Genomic DNA, 26222 nt, shown 5'->3' with positions numbered 1-26222 from the left:
GCCCCTGCCACCTGGTGCCCAGAAGCGGTACTGCAGGCTGCGGCCACTGCAGCCGCTCAGGTCTCGCGACCTTGCTGGGCTGCCGCGGGCGGTGACGCAGGCTAGGGCTGCTTCCTGGAGAGCCAGAGTGCCGTTTCCATTCCTGACTGCACTTCAGTGGACCCGGGAACTACATGGGACTGTTCTCACAGGGTGGAGACGTGGACAGAGGAGAGAACCGGTCCCGGCCTCAGGCAGGGCAGAGCTCCGGAGCCTGCGTGCTGTCTCGCTGTGCTCTGTGCTCGGAGGGGTGAATGCGGAGAGTGCCTGCCCTTTTCTGTCTTACGCTTTCTTTTCTTGGTGTTTGAAATACATTTTAACGCATTTCCTTTTTAAATTTTTGTTTGTTTGAGACAGGGTCTCGCTATGCAGTTCAGGCTGGCCTTAAACTCTCTTTGTAGCCCAGGCTGGCCTTGAACTTGCAGTGATCCTCCTGCCTTAGTCTTCCGAGTGTTTTACAGGCCTGTGCCACCAACATGCCTGGCTGTGTTCTAAATGTTGAGCTAGAATCTCACTGAGTTGCAGAGTGGCCTGGGCTGAGCTCAAAGGGTGGATCATGCATTCTGTTTAATGCAGCCTCTACCTCTCTGCATTGTCCCCCTTTTGGCTTCCTCGTGGTGTCATCATCCTGGACCCCGCAGGCAGGGAGTTCATGACTGCTGCTGTCTGTTTTATAGTAGAGCAATCAAGAGAATGGAATGCAGAGGAGGGGCAGTGTTCGTTTCATGGTTTGATGTGGGACCTTGGCGAGCTTCTGTGTGGCCGGGCACCAGCTTTCTTTCTTTGTAACACAGAGATCACTGCAGGGCATTGCTCACAGGGGCAGTGTGAGGTGTGAGGCTTAAAATGGTCAGTGCATTTGAAGTGCTTAGATCAGTCCCTGAGACCTGAGAGAGCCACCCAGTGGTGATTAGCTCTATTTGATGCTTTACAAAATAGTACCCTGGAGGATTAATTCTGGTGAACACTTCATATTTGTTACTTTCCTGTTGCTGTGACACAATACCAGACACACACAATTTAAAGGAAGAGAGGCTGATTCGGCTCACGGGTTCCCCTGGGTGCAGTCCATGGTTGGTGGCTCCCAGGCAGACACACCTGTGGAAGGGCCTGGTGGAGGAGAACTCATCTTATGGCAACCAGGAAAGTGAAGAAAGGAAGGAGCCAGGGGCAAGAACGCACCCTTCTGGGTCTCCCTGTCAGTGACCATCTCCACCAGGCCCTGCCCCTTCTACAGCCCTTTGGGCTGTGAACCCATCCATGGAGGAGTCTGTTGATGAGTGTGGCACCCCACCACCCGACTTTCCAAACGCATAAGACTTTTGAGGGACAGTGTGGTTCTAAACCCTAGTGCTATTCAAAATATGCATCCGTTTATCTGTTAGGAAGACATGGTGATACGGTCAGAGAGACTTCAGCTCATCCCTATTTAAGATAAAGACAATAATACACCCTTTCCAGGTTTCATGAAGACTCATGAGTGAATAGTTGTTAAAACAGTGTAGCGCGGTGCCTGGCACAGTGAGATTCACATGCGTGGCCCACTCCCTTAACCCCGGCATGAGTGACCTGTGGGACTGTGAGGGGCGTGACCCGGTGCTGTGGGATATTTGGGAGCATCCCTGCTTTCTAACCGTTGGGTTCCAGTGGTGCCTGGGCCTCCAGATGTGAAAGTTAACAACATCTGCAGACACAACCCAGAGTCCCATGGGGTCAGACCTGCTCAGGGTCCCCCACAGGCTCACCAGCTCCCCCGAGTGGTTGCACACTAGGGTTGGAAGGACACAGCAGAGCGTGCAGAGCAGTGACCATGTTGGCCACGGTGCAGGGCAGTGGGTCCCAGGCCAATGGCTTCCTCTGCAGCATCACCCCTCTTGGAGTCTGCTCGCCGGGGGCTGAGTCCATTTCTATGATCACTGTGGAACTCTAAGGGTCTGGGTTTGAAATCCGGTTCTCTTCCTCGTTAGCTGTGTGACTTGGGTAGTTATTTAATCCCTTTTTTAAGGTTTTGTTTTGTACTGGGGATTGAACCCAGGGTCATTGAACTGAACTTTTTCCCAACCCCTATTTATTGTTTCAGACAGGGTCTTTTAAAAATGTTTAAATGTTTTTGTCCGTGTTTACAGTTCATGTAGTGTACAATAAGCTTGGGGAGTGGTTACATGTAGATGTGACAGTTTTCTCTCTCTCTGTCTCTCTCTCTCTCTAATCCCCTTCCCCCTCTCTCTCCCTCCTGCCCTCTTGCCTCAGCCTCCCTGATGCTGAGGTCTGCAGGGCCACACCAGGCTGGGTTACTTAACCTCTTTCAGCCCATTTTCTCATTTAAAAAATGGGTCTAACGTATCACCCGCAAAGGCTGATGTAGGATTAAATGAAACAGTGCTTGCAAAGTGCTTAGCCTACCGCAACGTGTTCCCTCAGCTCGAAACCTGCTGTGGGTGCCTGATCAGGCTGTGGGCCTCAGGACAGACAGAACACAGTTCCGTGGTGCTTCTCCACGGGCCTGGCTCAGTCTGTGCCTGCCCAAAGTTACTTTGTGATTCCTGGCGGGTGGTCACAGGGAGACTGTGTGGCTGCATTCTGCACAGATTTGTTTCTGTCCCATTCTCTCTTATGCAGACTCCTGTGTTATCAGCGACCACCCCAAAATACAAATCAAGAATTCAACTTTCTGTATGTCCGCTTACCCCAACTTGACGATGGTTAACTTCACCAGCCAGGCCAACAAGACGTTTGTCAGCGGGAGCGAAGAATACTTCAAGTAAGGCGGCGGGTGTGCGTGTGCGGGCATGTGTGTGTGTGCATGTGCGCGTGTGTGCGTGTGTGTGTGTGTTGAAAGCCTCTGCAAGAAAGCCCAGTGGATTTACAAGCAGCTCATTCGCAGACCAGAGGCTGGAGGGCTGCGGGCCGGGCGACTCTCCTCCTCTTCCTCCCCATTTCTTACCTACCTGAATAAGCCCACGCAAAGACTTCTTCCCGATTTCGCTTCCAGAGGTAGACTGTGTGATGGCAAGTAGGGACAGAGTCAGGGCTGCTGAAATTCACCACGCAGATGAAAGAGGAAGCACTTTATTTTATTTTTATATTTATTTTGGAACGGGGGATTGAACTCACGACCTTGCACTTACCATGTAAGTGCTTAAGCCACTGAGCTAAATCCCCATCCCCCAATTTTTTTCTTTTACTTTACTTTTAAAATGCTTATTAGCACTCGCGTACTCAGGACACGGTGTTGACAGGCGCTGTGAGGAGCTGGGCCCTGTGCAGAGCACAGCGCGATTCTTTTTCTGCCCCTCCCTTCCCCCCTGGCTGTGTCTCCGCCCCGACCTCCCTGCTTCCTCTAGCTCTGAGGAAGAAAAATTTTATAACTTTGGTCTAATGCTATCCACGACACTTTCAGTTTGCAAGGTCATTTTTCTCACTCATATTTCAGAAATGAGAGGTAAAAATAAAAGTCAAGATCACAGTTGTAGTTTAAATAAGAATTATTTTCTTTCTTTTTTTCTTCTACTTTATCTTAGTTTTGTACTTCTACATGTGTCATTGCTTTTTTTTTTTTTTTTCTTTTTCTTTTTCTTTTTGTGGCACTGAGGATTGAACCCAGTGTTTTCCGACTGAACTACAACCCCTGGCAATGTTTATTTTTTTATTTTAAGGCAGGGTCTCAGTAAGTCACTAGTTGCTCAGGCTGAGCTCAAATTTGTGATCCTCCTGCCTGTCTCCCTGAGAATGGATCCCAGACATGTGCTTATATCTGTGTTGCTATACATTGACATCACGTCTGTGGGTCATGAGAAAATCCTTAATTCTCAGAGAAATACTTAGTAAAGTTCATGCAGTTGTTTTTAGGGGAGGCAGAGAGAGCCTGGCAGAGGTAATGGACTCAGAGGTCCTCCGGGGGCCTGGCAGGGGACTTAGCAGAGCGAAGTACAAATTGGAAAGGCTGCAGAGAATGGTGGGGGCCTGGACCCCGAGGAAGATGCCAGCAGTGTGCCAGGCAGGCGGGGATACTCAGCTCAAGCTCGTTGCTGCCTGGGGAATGAGGACCGGCACCACGCAGCCTCAGTGGTACAGAAGTTCACTGGACACTCACATCATCCCTCTCATTTAAATGTTAGTCACATACTTCAGATAGAACACGGGAGCCCGTTCAACCCAGCCACCTGGGGCCTTTGGTCTGTGACCTTTACTTTTCCTAAGAAACAGTGACCACCAATGCTTTCCCATTCATCTCGATTGCTATTCTCTCCCATTTCAGGTTTTCTCTCCTTCCCGGGCTCAGGTTACGGGTTGTACCCTGTGAGACAGAGGGAGAGGATGGTAGAGGACAGCTGGCCACCATGCGGCAGTGCGGTGGCTTTGGGGTCTCCCGGGCACAGAGATGCTGGGCCTGGCCTCTGAGACTGGACAAAGCTGACCCCACAATCTGCACAGTGAGAGGCATGGCTGGTGCCTGACTCACAAACACACTTCTGGTGGCCTCTCCTCATCCCTTGGGGCCAGTGCTGGTTTCCAAGGAGCAATGTCCTGGGGAGATTTGTGGGAAGCTGTGTAAGACCTCTTATTAAATCACAGCTCAGCTGACATGGCCCAGGTGCTATGTAACTGATGGTCAGGGGTTTTACCCACGTTGGGATGGAACACCGGGAAGGTCCTTTTCACCACTTGGGAGACACAATCCCCAAGGTTGGGCCTTAGAGCCTGGGCCATCTTGTGTGGCTCAGGGGCCCAGGTTTCTCTGATGTTGCCACTGGGAGAGGCTCTGTCTGCATGCAGCTTGGCTGCTGCTGTTTTGAAAGGTGAGCTGTGTGCCCACAGGCCTGGTGAGCTGGCCAGAGCTGGGGACTGGCAGGGCCGGGGCAGCACTGCCATCCCCTGTCCCTCAGCATCTCAGGGCCTTTGTAGGCCCCGAAGAGTGTAGATTTCAGCTGGCCCTTTGAGGAACTCTGATAAACCCTGCAGGATGCTGGCTAGCTTGGCTCTGTGGGAAGCGACTATCTGACTCTGCTGGGGACTCTGTGTCCTTGGGCTGCCTCGCATCCTTGGGGTCCAGGCTGCCCTGCTGGCCCCAGGCCAGGCTCCATCTGCCCACAGGGAGGCAGGAGAGGCCAGGCTGTGACTTCGGCATTGGCCTCACTGACACCTGGGTTGCCAGTGGCAACACAGATGCTAAGGGCCCTCTGCATGGGCAGCTGCTCCTCTGCCTATGAATCTGACCCTTGAGTGAGGTTGGAGCAGCCCTGTCTTACACCCTGACCTTTTGGACTAAGATGCAGGCTGTCTGTCTGTCTCTCTCTCTCTCTCAGCAGCACTAAGGATGGATTGATCTCAGCCTTTCTATTGAGCTACACCCCCAGCCTTTTCTTTTTATTCTTTTGAGGTAGGGTCTTGCTAGGTCAAATAAAGTGTCAGAGCTGGGCTTGAACTTGGTATATTCCCACCACAGCCCCCAGAACGCTGGGATCACATCACCCGGCCTGGCTTGTGCAAACATTATTTTGTTTTTTGTTCTTTGAAAGTTTAAAAGAATATGTATTAAAGTAAAAAGCACACTGAGTTAGTCCCTATCACCACGGTCTCCCTCCTGTGAGCACGCTCCTCCCACTGTGTTTGCCACTTCCTGAAGCGGTTCTGCAAGCCCTTGCTCATGAGCACCTTTGGCTGCAGCTGCCTCGGTGTCCTGACTCAGTTCAAAACATGTACATCTCATGGTCATTTTGGATTCGAGGAGGAGCTGGAGGGTGCACAGGGAACAGATCCAGAGGAGGAGATGCGTGAGGTCACACTGATGAAGGTGAGGCTGTGCTTGGCCCACGTTGTGGTTTTTCCTGGAAACTTATCCCAGAGAGACTGTCAGAGGCAGGAAAGTCTGATATGTCAGCGAGATGGGCTCTGGATCTCATAGTTGTTCTTCATTTGTTTAATCCTCTTCTGAAGCCAGGTCTGCTATATCGATGAGGATGATATCTGCTCTAGCAACTTGCCTAGTAGCTTCACTGCTGAGTCCATCAGGGTTTCCCCTGCGAAGTGTTTTAATCCAGATTTTGAACCCACAACAGTTAGGATACCATTGAGATAAGTGTCACTCCCTAGCTCAGCATCAACCCAGTATCCAGAAGGCATAGCACAAGGATCTGCTGACCCAGTGATCCCTAACAGTGTGTAAGCAAATTTCCCTTCTTCTGTATCAAATTCGCAATACCTCTAAGACCACTGTCCCTTCACTAAATTCATCTAAAATAACTGCTATTCTATTACTGTGTTGCTCTGTTGAAATGTAGCTCAGTGGTGTCCTCTCAGCACCTCAACACCCGGTGGTCACTGTGCCTGGGATCTTAGCACTGGGCCAGGTTCTTCCTCTTCCTTTCTCTGCTTCCTCTCAGTGGGAACCAATTCAGGACAGTCCTCCTTGGCTGCTATGTTTTTGTCTTTTTGAGACAGGGTCTCACTATGCAGTTTACTTTGTAACCCATGCTGGTCTTGAACTGTCAACAATCCTCCTGCCTCAGCCTCCCAAGTGCTGGGATTACAGGCATGTGTCACCATGCCTGGCTTTGTGCAAATTTTTAAAATTTAAAATTATGCAACTATTTTTGAATAGCATTATCATAAAAGAATAGAACAGTGCAGTAAATACAGAAATCATCCCTGATGGTTAAGAATTCTGATTGCACTTTGGGGGCAGTTGCAGGTGGTGCTGGGTTGGTTGCTTTGCACAGAGTCCTGTGTGGGCCACGTGAGTCCTCCCCGCATTTCACTAAGAGCAGGGAGATCCAGGCGGTATTGCAGCAGAGCCCAGACCCACATACCCCTGGAAGTTGCTGGGCCCGAAGTTCTTGCCTCTGTGGGGAGACCAAAGTGTGGAGATCGTCACCTTCTCTTTTTTTCTCTCTCCTCCCGTGTCCCTTCCCTCTTGCCGATGCTCAGGTACTTTGTGCTGAAGATTTCTGCTGGAATTGAATATCCTGGCGAGATCCGGTGGCCACTAGCCTTCTGCCTCTTCCTGGCTTGGGTGATCGTGTATGCATCCCTGGCTAAAGGAATCAAGACTTCAGGAAAAGTAAGAATGGGGATTTACCGGGGTAAGGAAAACTCCCAGACCACCCAGGAGTGGTGGCTTTGTAGAACAAGTGGGAAGAGAATCGGTAGATTTGGGCACCAATCCTGGCTCCACCCTGCACCAGCGGTGGCCCGTGGGCAAGCGACTTTGCTCCCATCTGTAAATGGGGTAAAAGCACCTTCCCGACAGGGCTGTGTTAAGGACTCAGTGAGGCAAACGTATATGGAGCCCTCTAGGTGTGACCAGCACTGTCTTGAGTTTCTGTCCATTCCTACCCGAGGCTGCCTCTCTTTCTGCACACTGAGCCACCCTGATATAAAACTCTGCAATCTATGCTGCTGGCTTCATGCCTCTTGATCCAGCTGCCAGGTCAGCTATTGCTTCTGCCAGGAAGCTGGCTGAGGACCGAAATGGTAGAGTGGGCTCCTTCTCGATGGTGACTTCCTACTTCTTAGACTTTGACCCCTTCTTCTGGCTCCTGAGCCCAGTGCCCTTCCCCACTATGTGCCCACAGCACTGGAGCAGAGCTGTCTCACTAGGGACTTTGGCTGGGTCATTAGGAGACAATGGCGCTGTCTCCCCAGTCCAGTTCCAAGCCCAAGCAAGGAGTTCGGTGACCTCAGGCCATGCTGTTCGCTGTAGGGTTTCATGGACATTACTCCTCATTCCTGTCGTTTTGCAGGATTGTAAACCCCTAAAGGCTGACCAGTCCCCCTTCTATTGCCAACCAATCCATAGAGTTTTGTTGCCTCAGGAGGCATTGCATGTTTCAGGGTGAAAATGAAGGTGTTGTCAAAGCCAAATGGTTGCAGATGTAATGGTGACTTCCGAGGCTGTAGGTCGTAGGTTGAGTTGAGTTCAGTTCAGCTGTCCCATGGCAGAAACAGGACATTCTGGGATTATTTTATGATCAGTGGACTTTGTGAGGATCAGGCCTCAAGGGGAGGCTGGTCTGTCTGCCTCCCACCCACAGACTTGCCTCTCAGCCCCCACCAGGTGCCCAAATGTGACACCCCTTGGCCACATGGACCCATTCATCTTCCCCCTGTGCACACGGACAGGCTCCTGCGTCCCTCTTGGTTACAGCACTCTCTGACTGTCTCCATGTCATTTGCTGCCACAGACTGTGGAAAGGTGACTCTGGAAGGGTTGGCAGGATTGCCTGGGGCAGGTGGCACATTTTATGTCCCACAGTGTGAAGGAGCCCAGCCAGCTAGAGAGAACCAGTCTGTGTGTTGACCCCTGGGACTTCTCGAGTTGTTTTCTGTTGAGGAACATTTCCCATTGGGCCATGAAACTTGGCTGAGCTTTTGATTTGTGATCAGCTTTTATATTTTTGCCAAGAAGTGAAAAGAACATTTTCTCATCTTAGCTGTCTCAGGAGACTCCAGCTTCCTGGTTTCTAGGGTAATGGCGATTGGACTGGATGATGTCCAGGTCCTTCTATTTTTTTTTTTTTTTTAATTGGTACCAGGGATCGAACTCACGACCACGCGCTTGCAAGGGAGGCGCTTATGCCAGCCCCATCCAGGTCCTTCTAACATTCTGTTAACCACTTGTCAAGGGAGCCAGGGGTCCACATTTTCTCTCTGGATTCAGTTTCCCTTTCTGCAGAATCACGTGCTGGCTGGAGATGAGTCCCACAAGATTAGATGGATAGTCCTTATAATGCCATTGGAAGACTCAGGGGCTGCATGGCACCAGGTCCCACTGCGTTTAGCTGTGTGACTTGGGGCCTCATTTGCAAAGTCAAGGGCTGGAATAACTATCCTCTGAGGTTCTAGAAAGCTCTGTTTGTTGTGCTTCTTGGGATGGCGTTGTTCTTTGCCCTGACTCAGGGCTTAGTGCCTGGTGCTCTGCTCTGCAGGCTTTCTAGAGCAGCGAGTTGTAAGCAGGTATGTTTTTCTTTTATCCCTGCCAACTGTCTTCCTGCTTCACTGAGAAAGGCTTCCAACCAAAAACCAATAATGGATCACAATTTATTACTGTGCCCTGGGTTGCACACATTAATCAGGAAAATTACTTGAGAGCCATGGTGCATGCATGGCTGAAGGTGTTCGTTATGATGAACTCTCTGTGATTGGAATTCCATGAACACTGTCACTTCTGTACAACAGAGATGTCCTCCTCTCTCGGTCAGCTTGGTTCTCCTGGATTAGGACCCCAGGAGCCAGGAGTGGCTAATTGCTTCTTCCCGACCCAAGGCCTCTGATCACCAGGGGTGGGGTGATCCGCAGGCCACCTAAAGGTCAGATGCGGCCACCTGCACTCAGGGCTTCGAGGTCTGGAAAGCTCAGCAGCAGAGCGAAGCCAACTTGATGAGCCAGCACCTGCTGAGGGCACCTGACCAACTGCGTGGGCGGAGAATCTTCGGGGTGGCAGGACAGCAGGCTGATACCAACTAGTCATTGTCACTGCTGCCAAGCAGAGTTCATTATTGTTCACCTTTAATTCCTGCGATGGTCCGTCCTGAAGCAGGTGTGTGCAGAGGCCTGGACACAGTACGTGAAGCGTCCACGCACACCTTCCTCACAGATTCGGCATCCTCGGGTTTTAGAAACCAAGCTTTCAGCCCTCTCCATTCACCCAGGTCATGATCTGTATGGAAATCTAGCCAGCAGCAGGTGGACCAGCAAGTGTTTAGGGGGCAAATCTTAGGGAAGGTCTCAGGTTCCTGAGGTTGCAGGGTGCCCCTGAGCACAGAGATGTCTGTACACTATACACTCTGGGTGCCTCGATTGCCTCTGTGTAGTGACCCCTCCCCTCCCACGATGTGACCTACAGGGGAATGCAAAGAACAGATTTAGAGCGAGGAAGCTCCCGATTTGGATCTCAGCTCAAGCGGGAGACTGTGAATGAGATATTGAATCCCTTGTGAGATGCTTAACTTGGAACACCAGTCTCTTCCCCCTCCTCTGCAAGATGGGACTGAATGACACATGTGGTCCACAGAGGGAGCTCCAGGGGGGCAGCGTCTCAACAGACAAATGGGGGCCATTATCTCAGCTGGCCAGACTATGGCCAGGCTTAGAGCTAGGGACCTTGGAGGTCCCCCTGCAGGTGCCTGCTGCCTGTCTTTCCCATGGGCCCCAGATCAGGTGGCCCCGAGTTGTTCCCATCCCAGCTGTCCTCTGGGTGGGAGTGGAAGTCAAACCGGTCAAGACCACCAAGACTCCATCCTTTCTGGGAGCATCTCCTCTCAGAGCGGGTGGGGTGGTTTTCTCCTGAGGGGTCAGGTGTCCTTGAGTTCTGTGGTGTCTCGGTACAGGGGCATGGCTTATCCTTCCAACTCTAGGAGGAGGAGAGAAGCAGCTTTGCTGATAGGGAGGGCGCTGGCACCTCCTCCAGTGCCTACCACTGGGCACCAGCAGGGAGGACAGAATGCGGTTCTTCGGGGCAGGAGGGCGGTGGCAGCCATGGAGAGAAGAGGAGGAGGCCAGCCCATCCCTGGGTCAGCAGCCAGACAGTAACAGTATGGCCTCGAATAACTGGCTTCAGACGCAAAAGTCACTTCATCGTTTCTACAAGTGGGGGCTCCAGCCTTTCTGTCACTGAGGCCACTTAGGAGCGAACCTTGGCTCCTGCCTCGCTCCCTCACAGCACATTAACCACCACAGGAAACCTGCTGTAATCGGAGATGCACCCGGTATGTGCCTGTCACCAGCACCCCATGACTTCCTGGTCAGAGCCATCTCCATCACTTGCCTGGGTTGCCACCCTGGTCTCTTGGTCGCTTTCTGTGGTTCCCTGGGTGACACAGTTAAAACGTTAGACCGTGTTGCTTCTCTGCTCCAACCTCCACCATGGTCCCCAAAGTTCTTACCTGGCCCCGCGCTGCTCTGCGCTTGTCCCTCCCCTCTTGCTCACAGTGTCCTCTCCGTATGGTCCCCAGGAGTCAGATGTCCACTCTTCTTAGGTCCATCATTCTGGCTATCCCCGCCCCCTGGCATCATCTCCCCCATCTCCAGCTGATTCACATCTGTGTCTGATGGCTGGGTTGTGTGAAGCTGGGGTCTGGTGGGAGGAGACAGATCCCTCCCTGGCTCCTTCCTTTTCCGTGCTTCCTGTCCTCCACGAGATGCCCACCTTCCCTCTAGCCAGGCCCTTCCACCATCCCACTGTCCATGCAAGCTCTGAAACTTCTAAAATGTGAGCCTCGACTCCTTTTGGTCGTGACTGTCTGGTATTTTGTCCCACCAACTAGGGAAATGCAGGAGTCAGTCCCAGTGCTCTCCTTGAGTCCCTGGCCCTGGAGCCTGCAGGTGCCCGGGGTGGTCTGTGGTGATAGATCATATGCAGAACACATTCTGCTCACCCTGCCTCTCTGCACAATGGTCTTCCAGGTGGTGTACTTCACGGCCACGTTCCCGTACGTCGTGCTGGTGATCCTGCTCATCCGGGGAGTCACCCTGCCTGGAGCTGGGGCTGGCATCTGGTACTTCATCACACCGAAGTGGGAGAAGCTCACAGATGCCACGGTGCGCTCCTATTCTGTGGATAGCAGGCTGGGGGTGGGGGTGGGGCAGGCCTCAGGGATGGGCCCTGTGAGGAGAGGTGTTTGGCAGCCTCGCTCCCCAAGGAATCCCAGGGTCCATTTCTGCAGGGTGCCAATGGTGTCCTCACATTACACACTCGGGACATAACTTAATGAGAAGCCAGTCGCCCAACATCTTCAGATTCCTGGAGTAGCTGTCCCTCAGCTGGGGTCACAGTGCAGGCTGATAATGAAGAATGAAATCCCTTTAACAGCTTTGGGTCATCTCACACTGCTTATCTGCTGCTAATTATAGTGTGTGGCAAATCGGGTTCTGCTGGCTGGGTAATGACAGCGCTTGGGAGACCCGGAAGCAATTCTTATGTTCCAGGCTCCAGACACATTTGAATCCCCACACAGGATCAACACGCCCTTGACCTTGCTTTTACTCTTAAGATTTGCAATCCAGAGAAATCGAAGTGATGGGGTGAGAGATAAATTTTCCCACCTTAAAGAAAAGTCTGCTTTCTCAGAGCCTGCTATGAACACAGCCACTGCTGAGTTTGGTGGAGCAGAACAGAGACTCTCCAGATAACACCTGTGAAAACCCTCACTTTCTCACTTGTGGCACCATGGTACACAGCCACGGGCCAGTTGAGCAATTCCAGGGCATCAACAGGGACCCAGGTTCCTCTCTTTCTGCTCCACCGTCCTGTGAACAGCTTCACTATAGCAGCTAGAGCTCCAGGCATCCCATCCATGTGGGGATCCTATTACTCAGTGGTAAGGAAGGGTATAGGGAACGAAATCCCAACCTACTAGATGTCTGGTACAAGTTTGTGTTCTCTGAAACTGAAGACTGAATTTTAGAAGCCACAGAGGTTAAGAGCAGAATGTATTTATTAAGAGGAAGAAGGCTTGTGTCTGAGAGAGAGAGAGAGAGACAGACAGACAGACACACACAGACATGACATACAGAAGGGGTCCTGAGTAGGTTGCCAAGGATTCTGTCTTTTTAGGGACTTTTATAGAGCAAAAAGGTGAGACAGGTCTGAGATGGGGAAAACCTGGGAACTCACAAGGTGGGCATAAAGTAGGACAGAGCTATGGCCAACCAATAAGATAATTGCTCAGGTAAAATTGATTAAATCGGGGACCAATGAGGGAAGCAAGTCACGTAACAAGTGGGCATGCTTAAATAACAGTGAACCTGAAGAGGTTTAGGATGGTGACTCCTGGCTTCCTCAGGGTGACAGAGACCTATTTTAGAATACCAGCCCTTAGGATGTGCGTGTATTTGTTTGATGTTGTGTCTTGAGGTCTGGCCCACAGTGGGAGGTGTCTGTCTCCTCCACAGGTACAAGGTATCTGGGCTTCTGCACTCGCTCCTTGGGGAACCCAGCCCTGTCTAGCTGTCATTTCTGTCTAACTCAGCTGCCTGTAACAAGGATAAACTGGAGGCTTTTATAGAGAAATGGATGCAACTCAAGACCACACTCATCAGTGAAATAAATTAGACCACTGTGGGCAACCTTGTATTGTCGCACTAGTGTGAGAAGCAGAATGAGTTAATAGGATCCAGAACACATGATAGAATTGTGAAGAGACTATTTAAAAGAAAAGAGAAACTGGAACGGGAGAAAGGGAAAAGGAAAAAATATATAAACATTATAGTTAAGATTATTATACTGCTAGCTTCTCTTAGTTCATTGAAAAGAAAGATCTATACTAATACTTGTACCATGTCTCACACCTATATCTTGTACTCTGAGTAACTACTCCGAAAACAACAATAAGCAATGTATTGATTACTGCTTCTCTCCTAATACTTGTTTTGAAATTCTGTTTTATTTTTATTTCCTCTTTAAAAAAAGGCATTGCCTTCTCTTTTGAAGAAGAGAAATGCTGGGAGTTTGGTATCATTCATTTTCACCACATGGGCCGGAAACTAAGTCCTATGGTTTCCTAGCAACCAAATCTATATCTCCCTGAGATGGGGAAGCAGAAGCTATGGCTGCCCCGAGATCAGATCCCAGCCTGGTGTCTCAGGGTAGCAGGTAGAATGATGTGGAGGTGGCTGTGGGTGTTACCGGGACCCGCTTGAACTTGGTTTTGCATACTTTAAGAGTGATTTAAAAACAGTATTGAGTTGATCAAGCTGATAGGAGGTTCATCATGTAAACCCCAAGTCTGTAGCTCAAACTTTTGACTGCACTGGGGTTTATGAAGACATTCTGGAGGAATTATGTGACAGGTCCCAGAGGTGTCATCAGCCAAGCTCCCTGAGGTTGCTTTGCTGTGATTAGGGGCTGCAGAAAATTTCAGGTTTGTCATAGCAGTTGTAATGCACAGGAATTATCAATTAAACACTTTGTATCCCTGGTTATATTTTGCCATTGTGAATTCTTTGAGAATGTATCAGCCAACAAAGGCCTCTCCCTTTTCAAATGGTTTTCGGGGTAGAATATACATACGCATGAAGTGTGCACAGGATTCATGGAGTTCCTCACCTTTGCTTAGACAGAGTCACAGCTTCCCAGGTCATTTAATGCACTTTGGTCTCTGGTGCACACGAAGTGTATTTGTCATTGATGTTGGAATGCGAAGTCCTCTTGTGTCTGACTGCTCCTTCCTGGGAAGACCAGGCAGCACTGGGTCTGTGACACTCCCTTCTCCTCCGAGGCCTGTCATCTCCTTCAGCGACCTTGACTGTCCTCTGTTTTGTTTCCCAGGTGTGGAAAGACGCTGCCACTCAGATTTTCTTCTCTCTCTCTGCTGCCTGGGGAGGTCTGATCACTCTTTCTTCTTACAACAAATTCCACAACAACTGCTACAGGTATGTGGAGGTACTTCCAACGCCAGAGGGCGCTGGTGAGTAAAAGGAGGGTGGGGACAGGAGAGTGGGCTGCATTAGTAGGATCAAAGGTCGCATCCTTCTATGAGAGATTTGTCTGTGATCTGGGAGAAGTGACCAGCCAGGGCTGCTGGACCCCAACCTGCCCTATGGGCCATGGACTCATGGTGGAATCTCAGTGACATCTTAAGGGATGGAAATGAGCCCCTCTGGAGGCCTCTGTACAGTCCTCTGTGTTCCGTGGTAGCTATCTGTGAGTCCTCAGTCCACATATGAAGTCATAGCATCACTTATAAAGTATGGTCATCAATCACTTTGTACTCGTACTTTTCCCGAGACCCTATAGTAAAGGCAGCACCACACAGAAGAAAGGGCACCTGGAAGCTTGGCAGGTGATTGATTAGGGGTTCACCACACCCTAAGCCTTAAAAACATGGCCAAGCCACTTCCTTCTCCAAGGGCCCATTGTTTCCTCTGCAACACAGACTGTAATATTTTGTTGAGGGGTAAATGCTGATGTACACCAAGCTCTCAGAGCAGTTTTTTGTACCTAGTAGGTATTTGATAAATGGCAATCGCTACTGCCATTTTAAAAACCATGTGTGAGATGCTCTGTGAATGAAGAATGAGGTAGAAACATTCGAAATGTGCCCCTGTCCTCACCTGGGTTAGGATAGAGGTGCAGAGATGCAAGGTCAGGGTGTGGTTTCGGGTTCAGGGAGTCACACAAAATACAACAGGCGCATGGAGCATGGGTGTCCTTGAATTTAAACAGTGCACAGACGGGGAGCAGTGCCTCAATGCCCCACGTGGAACCGGGACATCTGAACTTAGCTCAGTGTCCCAAGCATTTATGATACAACTGTTGGGATCAAACCATAGTGCTGAGAGCTGGTGGTGAGGATCACGATGAACGCTGGTCCTGTTAGAACAGAGTGTACCCTTGGGCTTCAGTGCCTCAGTCATCTGGCTCTGGAGCAGTGTACCCTCGCTCCCATTTTTAGGGCAGCCAAAGCTCTCATTTTCTAGATCATACACATGGCGGTCCTAGCAGCCAGGTCTGGGAGCCCAGGCCATGCTGAATTAGTCCATAGCGACTGTTACAGGAACCCATTCTTCACCTGCTGTTGCCCGAACCTTGACTAAGGGGCAGACTTTTCTCAAGCATGTCTGATGCTTAGAGCAAGGACCAAAATGTAAACTTAGAGCAGAACTGTAATCCCACGAGGTAAATTCACCCTGGGTGGTGGTGCAGATCCAGGAGGGGCATGGTCCAGATGGCAGAGACATCCTGGGTGGAAATGAGAGGGAAGGAGTGGGGTAGGGGAGGCAGGTAAAGGGGATCAGAGTGGGATTGATATTGAGGCGCCCAGAGGTGCAGTGTTTGGGGAGGGCTTGCGTTCAGTTCTGGATGTCCTGGCTGGTGAGAGAGCCACATGGTCCCCGCAGCCTCTGTTACAAGGACGCTCATCCTACCCACGGAAGCAGAGCTAGGCCCTCCCCAGTGGCCCGCATCTTAGTGCCACCTGGCTGTTTAGATCACAGCCGATGCCTGGAGACCCAGTTCTAAGCATGTGAAGCCAGAGCCTCCCTGCAGAGCCCTGGGTCAGGCAGGGGGGCGAGGTGTTTTTGAGCCTCTCTGGGATTTTTAAGCCATGCTGAAGGCATCTGTGGGCAGAACTGCCCATTCTTCCCTTGGGTGAACCCCTGTTTGGGGATGGCATGCACGTGCCTGGGTACACATGTTCACGTGCACACACACATACACACACACACACTCACACACACAGCATCGTATTTTGTTCATCCTTCCCCCTGTCCCTCTCACAAAGCCCATCTAACGGCGAGCCCCGGTCTCGGTTTCTTCCTTTCAGGGACACCCTAATTGTAACCTGCACCAACAGCGCCACCAGCATCTTCGCTGGCTTTGTCATCTTCTCTGTCATCGGCTTCATGGCCAATGAGCGCAAGGTCAACATTGAGAACGTGGCGGACCAAGGTAGGGGGCGGATGGCACGGGGCGCACTTCCTGAGCTCCCGATTCGTCCTCGCCAGGGAGCTGCTTTCTAGGGCGGCTCTTGGCCCCTCTATCGAGGGTATCGGATCGTCACCAGTAGGAAGCTCAGTGCAGAGTCCAAGCGTGCCTGCCTGTAGCCACAAAGGTTGCTTTAACACCCTCTTTCCCTCTCCTCTCTCCTCTCCTTTGTCTTCTCTTGCTTCTCTTACTTCTGTCTTACCCTGAGTAGGTTAGCTCTGAGCTGTTAGGTCCCAGTAGAGGACTCACTGGGCAAACCCAGTGTCCCAGAGCTGAGTAACCTGCGGCCTGCCGCAAGGGGGCGCGCTTGGCAACTGAGCACCTTGGTTTAATGAGCGCTGGCTCCTGGAGCCATTGCCTTCCGAAGTGCTTTGCTGCTTGTTGGGTCAAATGTGTTGTCAAGGCCTTCTGAGTAGTTAGCAAGGCGGATTTACAGTTCTCCCTGTGAGTGCTGAGGTTGGATGGAGGCTGCTGGTGGAAGGGGGCTTGCAGGGTAGATGTTTACTCTGCCCCATGATCCTTCTGTGAATGGCTAACATTTGTCACTTTCCAGATTACAAACAGTTTTGTCCCATTTCACCCACATTTCCATGATAGCATTTGCAGGGAAAGCATTTCATATTTTTAGTTAGCTGTTTATTCCCACTCAGCCTGGTTCTGCATAGGATTTGGTGTTTTGAAGGCTTTGAGGGTCTTTCTTTTGACTGTCCCTTGTCACTGAGATCTGCTCTCTGATTAGCATGCAGGCTGCCTGTGTGTGAGGATGGGGCTGGCAGAGCTGCCCAGGGCCAGTCTGGTCCTCAGCCAGTCCTCCTCCCCCCACGAGCCGCTGCTGCTCTCAGATAAAGGCTCAGTGAACACAGAGCTCTGGAAATGTCACCTTTTTGATGCCCTGACTGATCTCTCCCGGCTTCCCAGGATAATTAATTACTATTTGGTCTCCTGCTGATAGAGCCCTAAAGAGTTAAATGAGCCAGCATGTTCTGGGCTGCAGTGAGCTGTGAACCCCAGGGGTGTTTGGTTCTGAGGTAGTGACTAAATTGGAGGGGCCCTGGGAGCTGAGCAATGCTTTTTCCTGTTTGAGGCCTCTCTAACTCCCTGGGAGGCTGGTGGAGAAGGTGAAAGGCTCTGTCACAGGGAGGGCCCTGTGTATTTGTGCAACTGGGGCACATGCTAGAGCCACCCCCAGGTGTCCTATAACCTGCTTTCCGCCCAGCAGAGGAGCTGATGCACACTGTTCTGCCCCAGTTTCTAGCAGATCTGGGGTGCTCTGCTGCTTCCTGTGATCCTCCTAAGCTTGTTGGAAACCAGTGGCAGAGCTGCCAGAAACACTGCTTCCTCAGATGCAGGCTGCTTCAGTTAACAGTTTTGGGCTCTTTCCTGCCCCCAGGAAGGGGATTTGGGAGGGATTTGTTGCCAGAGTCAAACAAAACAGAAAACAGAACCTCAAAAGGAATTTTATTTATCCTCTGGGTAGAAGGCAGCGGGTAACTGCCTGTGCTTCTCTCTGAAATTTCCCCTGTCAATTGTTTTCCAGTTCTTCTGACCTGAGAGTTACTGTAGCCCCTCTAACAGGTTTTAACCTGTGGGGGTGATCTCTTTGGATATGGGGCAGACATTTGAGCCCAGGCCTGTGTCCAACCCCAGCCCCACTCCTTCCTTGCTGAGCAACCTGATTAGCACATAGACACTCAGGATGGGTTTACCGACCCAGTAAGCTAGGTGCAAGTTTTGATGTTTAGTCAAAAATAGGTTCTCTTTGATGACTTAACACAATGCTGAGTCATTTAACCTTCCCTGTTTATTTTCCTTTGTGACAGTAGGGTTTGATTGTACTGACCTACATCCTTAGCCCTTTTATTTTACTTTTAGATTTCAAGACAGGGTCTCACTTGATCAGACTTGCTCAAACTTCTGATCCTCCTGCCTCAGCCTCCCAGAGTGCGAGGATTATAAGTGTGTCTCCCATGTCCAGTGAGCAGTGCCCTTCTGAGAGAGGCATTTTTGTGAATAGTATCCCTGTAAATCTCAGCTGCATCAGAATTTGGGGATGATATGGATGAGGAGACCAAGTTGTCCTCTGCTTTTATATGAGACAGAATAAGGAGATGCTTGTTCTTCTTGGGCATCTACTCCAGAAAAGCAGCTTCTGGATGCCTCTTCTGCCTTTCAGGAGCTGTCTCCCAGCCATCACGTTACCACCTGTGGGGCAGTGGTTCATCTCGGGACCCAACCTGAAGCCCTAAGTGGTGCTTATCCACTATCAGTATCAGAAAGACTGGGTCAGACTCGCATAGACAAACATGCACGTGGATATCTTATTTAGAGTTGTTGAGTAGGATCATAACTCTGAATTAGCCAGGTGACTAGGACAGGCCACCTCGATTCCTTTATCCGTGAATAACTCAGAGACTCTTATGATAAAAATGAACACTTTCAAACAAGACACTCCCCACCCAACCTGAATCCCAATGCCTGTCTATTGCCTGGGTTGCAGGCCTGGTGCCCAAAGTTCCGGTGCTGTGTCCTCAGGAACCCATTCCAGCTGAGACATGCATCACAGTCGGCCTCACCCAGCTGTGCTGTGGTGCATTGCATTGGCCAGAGCCCCTGACTGGGTCTCCTGAGCTGCCCAAGGATAAGGAAGGCTGGCATCTGTGTCCTTGCAAGTTGCTGGCACGCAGAGCCCTGGTGATCCCCTCTGGTACGAAGAGTAGAAATGGGGTGTGTGTCCCCTGGGTTCCTACCATTCTGGGCATCCTTTAAGCCCTTTACTGGTCTTGGTACCTTAATTCTCACTGAATGCTGTGGGTGTAGGTACTGTGATTGTCTCCTGAGGGTAAGTACAGGTGTCTCACCTAGTGCCCCAGCTTGCAGGAGGTAACCTGTGGGGAGGGGAGCCCTCTCTGCAGCCACTGGGCTCACCCTCTCCCAGTGCACCTGAAGAGACACAGGACTTAGCCTCAGCAGAGGCCAGGCACTCTTTTAAATACTCAACAGTGGTGCTTCCTCCATGACTCTGTTCCCCAGGTACCTTGGGTAAGTGGAATTTGCTGTGATGTAGATTGAAAAAAGCTCCTTCGCTCAGGTACATTAGGGAAGCAGCTGAAATTGAAGCATGATTTTTAAAATTAAGCACCCAAAGTGTCTGATTCCATTCAGGTGACCTGCTGAGGTCCTGGCAGTGGCCATGGAAGACCTTGCTGGCTTTATGGACCTGGCGGTCACCCCAGCACAGTGCTGGCTGCCTTGCTGTGCACTGGAGACACATTCTGAACTGTAGTTTAACACTGACTTTTCTTTTACAGTCCAGAGAGGGGCCTTTGGAGGCTGGCTCCACACCCTACTCAATAACTGTGTAAAGTGGGGTGTCTTAAGGGTTTGAGGCTTTATGTTTTAAATACCCCAAGGCCCTAGGCAACAGGAGAAGCCAACAACCTGCTAAATTCCTGTTTTGAAAAGTGCTGTTATGCTCGAGTTATGAAAACTCCAGGTGCTGGGATTTCTGGTTTCCACAAATGCGTAGGCTGCAGATTCTCCCTGAGCTCACTCATCTCCATGCACTGTCTTTTAGTTTTCTGCTTGAAAAGACACACACATCTCCCATGTCTCTCTATGGGTTTGGTTACCAAGATCCTCCCAGGGAGACCCCGAGGCAGGTAGGGACAGCTGACAGGAGTTTACCATAGCTGAGAAAGCCACCAGGAAGCATGGGGTATTCTCCAAAAAGCCTGAACCAGAACCTGTAAGTGCCAAGCTCACGGTTCACTCATAATAAGAGCTAACATTCAGTGAGTATGGATCATGTGTCAGGTGTTTTTCCATTTGTTCCTTCCTCACAACCATCTCAGGAAGTATGATTGTTAGTTCCATCTCATAGCTGGGCAGAACTGAGGCTAATAGAGACTTGTCTAGGGTTGCAGAGCTGGTGAGTGATGGAGTGTGGATCTGGACCAGAGCCATCTAACCTTCAGAGACAAAACTCCACGCTAAGCCATGATCCGCCTCTCATTGCCTCTCTCCTCCATCTAATCACCATCTTTAGCAAGTAGGGCAAGGTCCTAAAAGTGTGGGACACATCCATGTTTTCTGTGCATGGCTTCTCCTGGAGAACTGACCAGGGGGGAGGGTAGTTACTGGGGAAATGAGGTCATTCAGGTCCATTCAGACTTCAGAGCAGGGATTCCCAAGATCAGCAATATCCACATTGGACTAGACTTGCCTTTGTTACTGGGGAGCTGTCCATTGTAATAGAGAATGCTGAGCAGCATTCCTCGGCTCTACCCAGTGAATGCCAGTAGTCATCCTAGGCCATCCCAGTTGTGAGAATGGAAAATGTCTTCAGACTTTGCCGTGTATCCGCCTGGATTTATGGGGGGAAGGAAGAGACACATTATCAACTGTTTTAATAACTTTCTTCTGTCGATGTCCGCTCCCGGCCGGCAGGAAGGACACACGACAAAGTCTGGTAGTGGACAACCTTTTCTTTTTATTTTCCTTCTCCGTACAGCCTGCCCTGGGTTCTCCCAGCTGAAGCCTCCTCTGGTCCGCTCCCCGCGGCTCCTTTTGTGCTTCAGTCTGCCCCAAAGCCTCTACCGGTCCGCTCTCCGCGGCTCCTTTTGGGCTTCTACTTCCGGGCTTCTATCTGGCTTCTTCTTCCGCCCAGGGGTGGCACCGGTATATATACGGGTACAGTGTCCAATCATGTTAAAGTAAACAAGGCAAGCTGATTGGCTAACATCATCAGTTGCCAGGCAGACTATATTGTTGAGCGGGTTGCTTACGCGGTAAGCAGGAAACTAACGTGCTCGATGGGAGGGGTAATCTACCTCAGGCTTTACTCTTTACTACAGGCCTCACGTCCGCCAAGTGAGGCGACCGGGCTCGGGGCTGCGGCTCCCAACATCTCCCCCTTTTTTATTTTTTATGAATGTGCGCATCGTAGCCCTTCCTGGACTGGGTGCAGAGGCTTATGCCCTATGCGTAGGCCCACCGTAGGTCCTTGGCTTAGACCCTGGTCGGCCGTCCCATGGTCTGCCAAGGCCCTGAGGCCCTCGTCCTTTTTCTAGGGCCAGGCACAAACTGGACGGAACCTGGATGCACACAAGCTTGCACTCATTTCCTCTCCGTAAAGAAATCCCCTCGGAGAGAAATTTAGACCTGGGCAGCATCTAACAGTCCAGCGGCTTACGTGCAGGATGGGGTAGGGCCTGGCTTAGGTTGAGTCATGCTGGGGAGGCACGCTCTTACCCGTCATTGACTCATCTACCCTGCTATATCATAATTTTTTAGAGGAGGAGTGTGGGAAGCTCACCGTCCCTAGACTCGGTCGTAGGCTAGGCGAGCGAGCCATGCATATGCCTGAGGATCTTCTTGTCCATTTCGGGCTACCGCTATTTCTATTCATCTTGTTGGTTGGTCTGTGATGGATCTCCAGTAGGGCAGGTCTGATCTTTAGTCGAGGGCTTTGTTGTCCGTGTCAGTCTCTCCGGTATCCACAGTGGTTCTCGTCTCGATTCCTGTGGGAAAACACAAACCGCGCCTCGGTTCCAGCTGATTACCGGATCCGGGCCCATCCATTGTCCTGTCAGGACATCTTTCCACTTCATCCACCCTTTATGGTTGGGGGAAGGGTTGCAGTGCTCCACAGCTGGGGAGCGATTATCATTATTTAAATTTAAAAAATTGTGTGTGAATAGTGCCATGGATAATCGTGCCTTTGGGGCCAGGCCTTGGCCTACTCCCCCTTTTTGTTTTTGTAAAATTTCTTTGAGGCTTCTATGAGCCCTCTCAATGATTCCTTGACCTTGGGGATTGTATGGGATACCATGTTTTAATTGAACCTCCATCATTTTGCAGAACTCATTGAAAGCTTTGCCTATATAGGCTGGTCCATTATCAGTTTTTAATATTTTTGGTTTGCCCCATGCGGCCCAAGCTGCCAGGCAATGATTGATCACATTAGACACTTTTTCACCTGTTTCTGCTGTTGCAAATATGACGTGAGAACAGGTGTCTGTGGAAACATGAACATATTTAAGAGTCCCAAACTCCTGTATATGTGTGATGTCCATCTGCCAAACATCATCAGGGATCAAACCTCGAGGGTTTACTCCCATCGGTATGGCAGGTTTGTATGTGGCACAGGAGTCACATAGTCGCACGATATCTCGTGCATCTGCTCTAGAAACATGGAAATGGTTTGCTAGTGTCCTGGCATTAACATGAAATTTATCATGGAAGGCACGGGCTCGCTCGATTGGTGTTAGTAAGGTAAAAATCCATAACGGGCGAGTGGCAGTGTCAGCAGCCGCATTCCCCTGTGCCATGGGCCCCGGCAGGGATGTATGTGCTCTTATGTGGGTGGTGAAGACCTTATGGTGTCTGTTCTGAAGCAATGTCTGGATAGACAGGAACAGTCCAGCCACTGTGGAAGTGGATCTAATTAAACTGGCAGTCTCAAGCACTTGCATAGCATTGACCACATACCTAGAATCGGAGACAATGTTAATGGCTTCTGAGAACCGTTCAAGAATCATTTTAACGATCTGCAGTTCTACCACCTGAGGCTGATCTGGTTTAAATTGTATGGTAACCGGGGGCTTGCCTAGGATCACATAGGCGCCTATCCCCGTCTTGGAGCCATCTGTGTATATTGTAGTTGCTAGGACTAATGGCTCAGAGGCAGTAACCTTTGGAAAAATTATAGGGTGCTGAGTGACAAATGACAAGATAGGGTCTTTAGGGTATTGATTGTTTATATCCCCATGGAAAACACATCTCAGAATGGCCCAGGTATCTATGCAGGCAGCCAGGGTCTTGATCTGGCTGGCGGTATAGGGTACTCGGATGGCTTGTGGTCCTGAGCCAAAATGTTGGACAGCTCTATCATGCGCTTCAAGGGCCAATGAAGCGACTGCCTCCGGGTAATGCTCTATGACTTTTGCAGGTGAGACCTTAGGGTGTATCCACAGTAGTGGTCCTTTCTGCCAAATCACCGCTGTGGGCTGTAGACTAGTCTGTAGCAAACAGACATCAAAGGGTCGCCATGGTTCAATTCTGTGTAAGGTAGCCCCACCTAAGGCTTTTTCCACTCTCTGTAAGGCAGCTCTTGCCTCAGGAGTGAGCCTCCTGTGGGAGGCTATATCTGGGTCTCCCTTCAGAAGGTCGAACAGGGGTTTGAGATCTGAATTTGGTATATGTAAATATGGCCTAATCCAATTAATGTCTCCCAATAGCCTTTGCATGTCATTTAGGGTCCTAACGCCATCCGTCCTAATGGTGACCTTCTGTATAAGTCTGGAGGCGACACTGAGGTCCACACCTGCTGACCCAGGGGTGGCCCTTGTTGAAGGCTGCCATCCTGAGCTGTCCTGTCTCTGGGGCGGGGGCCTGCCTGTGAAGGGGGCCCCCTCTGGCCGTTTTTTGGCCCTTTAGCATCTCGTCCACAAATACGGTTGCCCTGAGCATCAAAGACCGACCTACACTCCTCAGCTTTGTGTGATCCCCTCTTACATCGCCCACAAACATATGGTTCTTCATTCCTAGGGCGAGGCCTAGCATCTGCATTGTTTGGGCAATGACGTTTAATGTGTCCTGGCTCCCCGCAGGCAAAACACCCTTTAGCCTTACATTCCCCTTCTAACCCGCGAGGTCCCCTCTGCTGTATAGCCGCGGCCAGGAGAGCAGCCACTCCCGAGTTGGAGAGCGGCCCCCCTATCTCTCTGCATATCCTAATCCAGGCATTGAGGTCCTTGTTCTTATGAGGAGCTATCGCTGCCTTGCACTCCTTTGTACATTGTTCGAAAATCAGCTGCCTTACCAGCGGTCGAGCCACTCCCGGATCAGAAAATATCTTATCGGCAGCATCTTGCATTCGGGCCACAAAGTCAACAAATGGCTCTGTGGTACCCTGAATTATTTTTGAAAGACACAAGGAGGCTGTTCCGGCACCACTTACCTGTTTCCAGGCGCGGAGTCCTATGGCATTGATTTGCTCATAGACAGCGCCGGGGAACTGGGTCTGGTCATCAGCGTGTCGACCTTCTCCCATAAGCATTTCCTTGTTTCACCCCCGGTTTCCCCGATTGGCGTTTTTCTCAGCCTGCTCGGCAGAGAACTCTGCGTACCAGGCTCGCCAATCCAGGTAACTGCCCGAGGGCAGACACGCCTTTGCCAGCTGAATCCAGTCCGCGGGGGTGAGGGGCCCAGAAGACAGATTCTCCAGCATGGCAATGGTGTAAGGCGCAGTCGGCCCAAAGGTTGTAACTGCATTTTTAAGTTCTCTAATCTGCTTTATCTCAAAAGGCTCCCATACATTGCGTCCCTGGCCCATAGCTACTTGTACAGGAAATATCCCGTAGGGGCCACTATCTATCCCAGGTGGATGTACCTCATGAGATAAGCGTCCCCCCTGCCAAAGCCGCCTGTAAAAATACCGACCCGCCGGCGGCGGAGCATAAGACGGCGGCCGTGATTGGGCGGAAAATGGGGGCCCGTGCATCACTTCCTGTTCTGGCGAAAGGGGAGGGAGCTCCCAGGCGGCCGCCTCGTGGCGAGGGATCGCCTCCGGAAACGGCCCCACGGAAGGCTTCGCCTCCCTCTCGCGCCGGGGAGCGCTCAGGAGCTCTCTACTCCTCCGCAGACCAGGTTGAGCAGAGCGCAATTCGCGGCGCAACGCTGGAAAAGAACCCTGCGACTCCTTATCGAGCGACTTAGGCTCCTGACAGCTGGTCTCTTTGGCCTCCTTGCCATTCAACTTTCCCTCGTCCTCGGAGTCAGACGACTCCGAGGCTAGAGCCTCGTCCTCCTCCTTAGCATCCTTGTTCCCCTTGACAGACACCTCTCGGGAGCTCCCTGACTGGGCCTGCTCAGATACCCTGCGTACTTTTGTAAGCTCTTGAGAGCTTTCTCCATAACCACCCTCGCTCTTAGTGTTGCTACCTAACATGTTTCCCATTTTTTAATATGTTACTCACCGCGTGAGGCCCAAGGAATCCGCCACTTACGCGTGAGCCTGAGGGGAGTCTAAAAGCCCTGTAGGTGCGCGCCACCCAGAGCCCAGGCTTATCCCCAACTCACCTGTCTCGCAGCTCTGTACTGGAGCGTTGTCCACTTCCACGTCGCAGGGGTGATCAGTCCCCGTACGGGCCACCAAATGTCGATGTCCGCTCCCGGCCGGCAGGAAGGACACACGACAAAGTCTGGTAGTGGACAACCTTTTCTTTTTATTTTCCTTCTCCGTACAGCCTGCCCTGGGTTCTCCCAGCTGAAGCCTCCTCTGGTCCGCTCCCCGCGGCTCCTTTTGTGCTTCAGTCTGCCCCAAAGCCTCTACCGGTCCGCTCTCCGCGGCTCCTTTTGGGCTTCTACTTCCGGGCTTCTATCTGGCTTCTTCTTCCGCCCAGGGGTGGCACCGGTATATATACGGGTACAGTGTCCAATCATGTTAAAGTAAACAAGGCAAGCTGATTGGCTAACATCATCAGTTGCCAGGCAGACTATATTGTTGAGCGGGTTGCTTACGCGGTAAGCAGGAAACTAACGTGCTCGATGGGAGGGGTAATCTACCTCAGGCTTTACTCTTTACTACAGGCCTCACGTCCGCCAAGTGAGGCGACCGGGCTCGGGGCTGCGGCTCCCAACATTCTTCATTATGGGGAAAAAATACCTAACACCTACAACTTTTATTTTTGTCTTTTTCCTTTTTATCAGTACCGGGGATCGAATTCATGACTGCCTGTTGCAAGGCAGGCGCTTATGC

At 51.0% G+C, this 26222-nt stretch overlaps 2 protein-coding genes and 1 pseudogene across 2 annotated transcripts in view; 1 reads left to right on the top strand and 2 right to left on the bottom strand.

Moving 5' to 3' along the window:
• Positions 1–25970, bottom strand: part of LOC134477736 (endogenous retrovirus group K member 24 Gag polyprotein-like) — a 266810-nt gene extending 240840 nt beyond the window's left edge. The window contains exon 1 of the mRNA XM_063256797.1: positions 25059–25970. Within this exon, the coding sequence (XP_063112867.1) occupies positions 25059–25421 (363 nt within the window). The 5' untranslated portion in view covers positions 25422–25970. The remainder of the gene's footprint in view (positions 1–25058) is intronic.
• Positions 1–26222, top strand: part of Slc6a5 (solute carrier family 6 member 5) — a 53637-nt gene that overhangs the window by 10406 nt on the left and 17009 nt on the right. The window contains exons 5-9 of the mRNA XM_063256798.1: positions 2659–2800; positions 6967–7099; positions 11443–11577; positions 14306–14409; positions 16302–16426. Of these exons, the coding sequence (XP_063112868.1) occupies positions 2659–2800; positions 6967–7099; positions 11443–11577; positions 14306–14409; positions 16302–16426 (639 nt within the window). The remainder of the gene's footprint in view (positions 1–2658; positions 2801–6966; positions 7100–11442; positions 11578–14305; positions 14410–16301; positions 16427–26222) is intronic.
• On the bottom strand, positions 5820–6563 carry LOC111754765 (zinc-regulated GTPase metalloprotein activator 1A-like; annotated as a pseudogene).

This window comes from Cavia porcellus, unplaced genomic scaffold (genome assembly GCF_034190915.1).
Source record: "Cavia porcellus strain 051 isolate PalLab524CR breed Dunkin Hartley unplaced genomic scaffold, mCavPor4.1 scaffold_9, whole genome shotgun sequence".
In the NCBI taxonomy this organism is placed as follows: Eukaryota; Metazoa; Chordata; class Mammalia; order Rodentia; family Caviidae; genus Cavia; species Cavia porcellus.
Note: the sequence above shows the minus strand (reverse complement) of the source record. Positions and strands in the feature narration are given on the sequence as shown.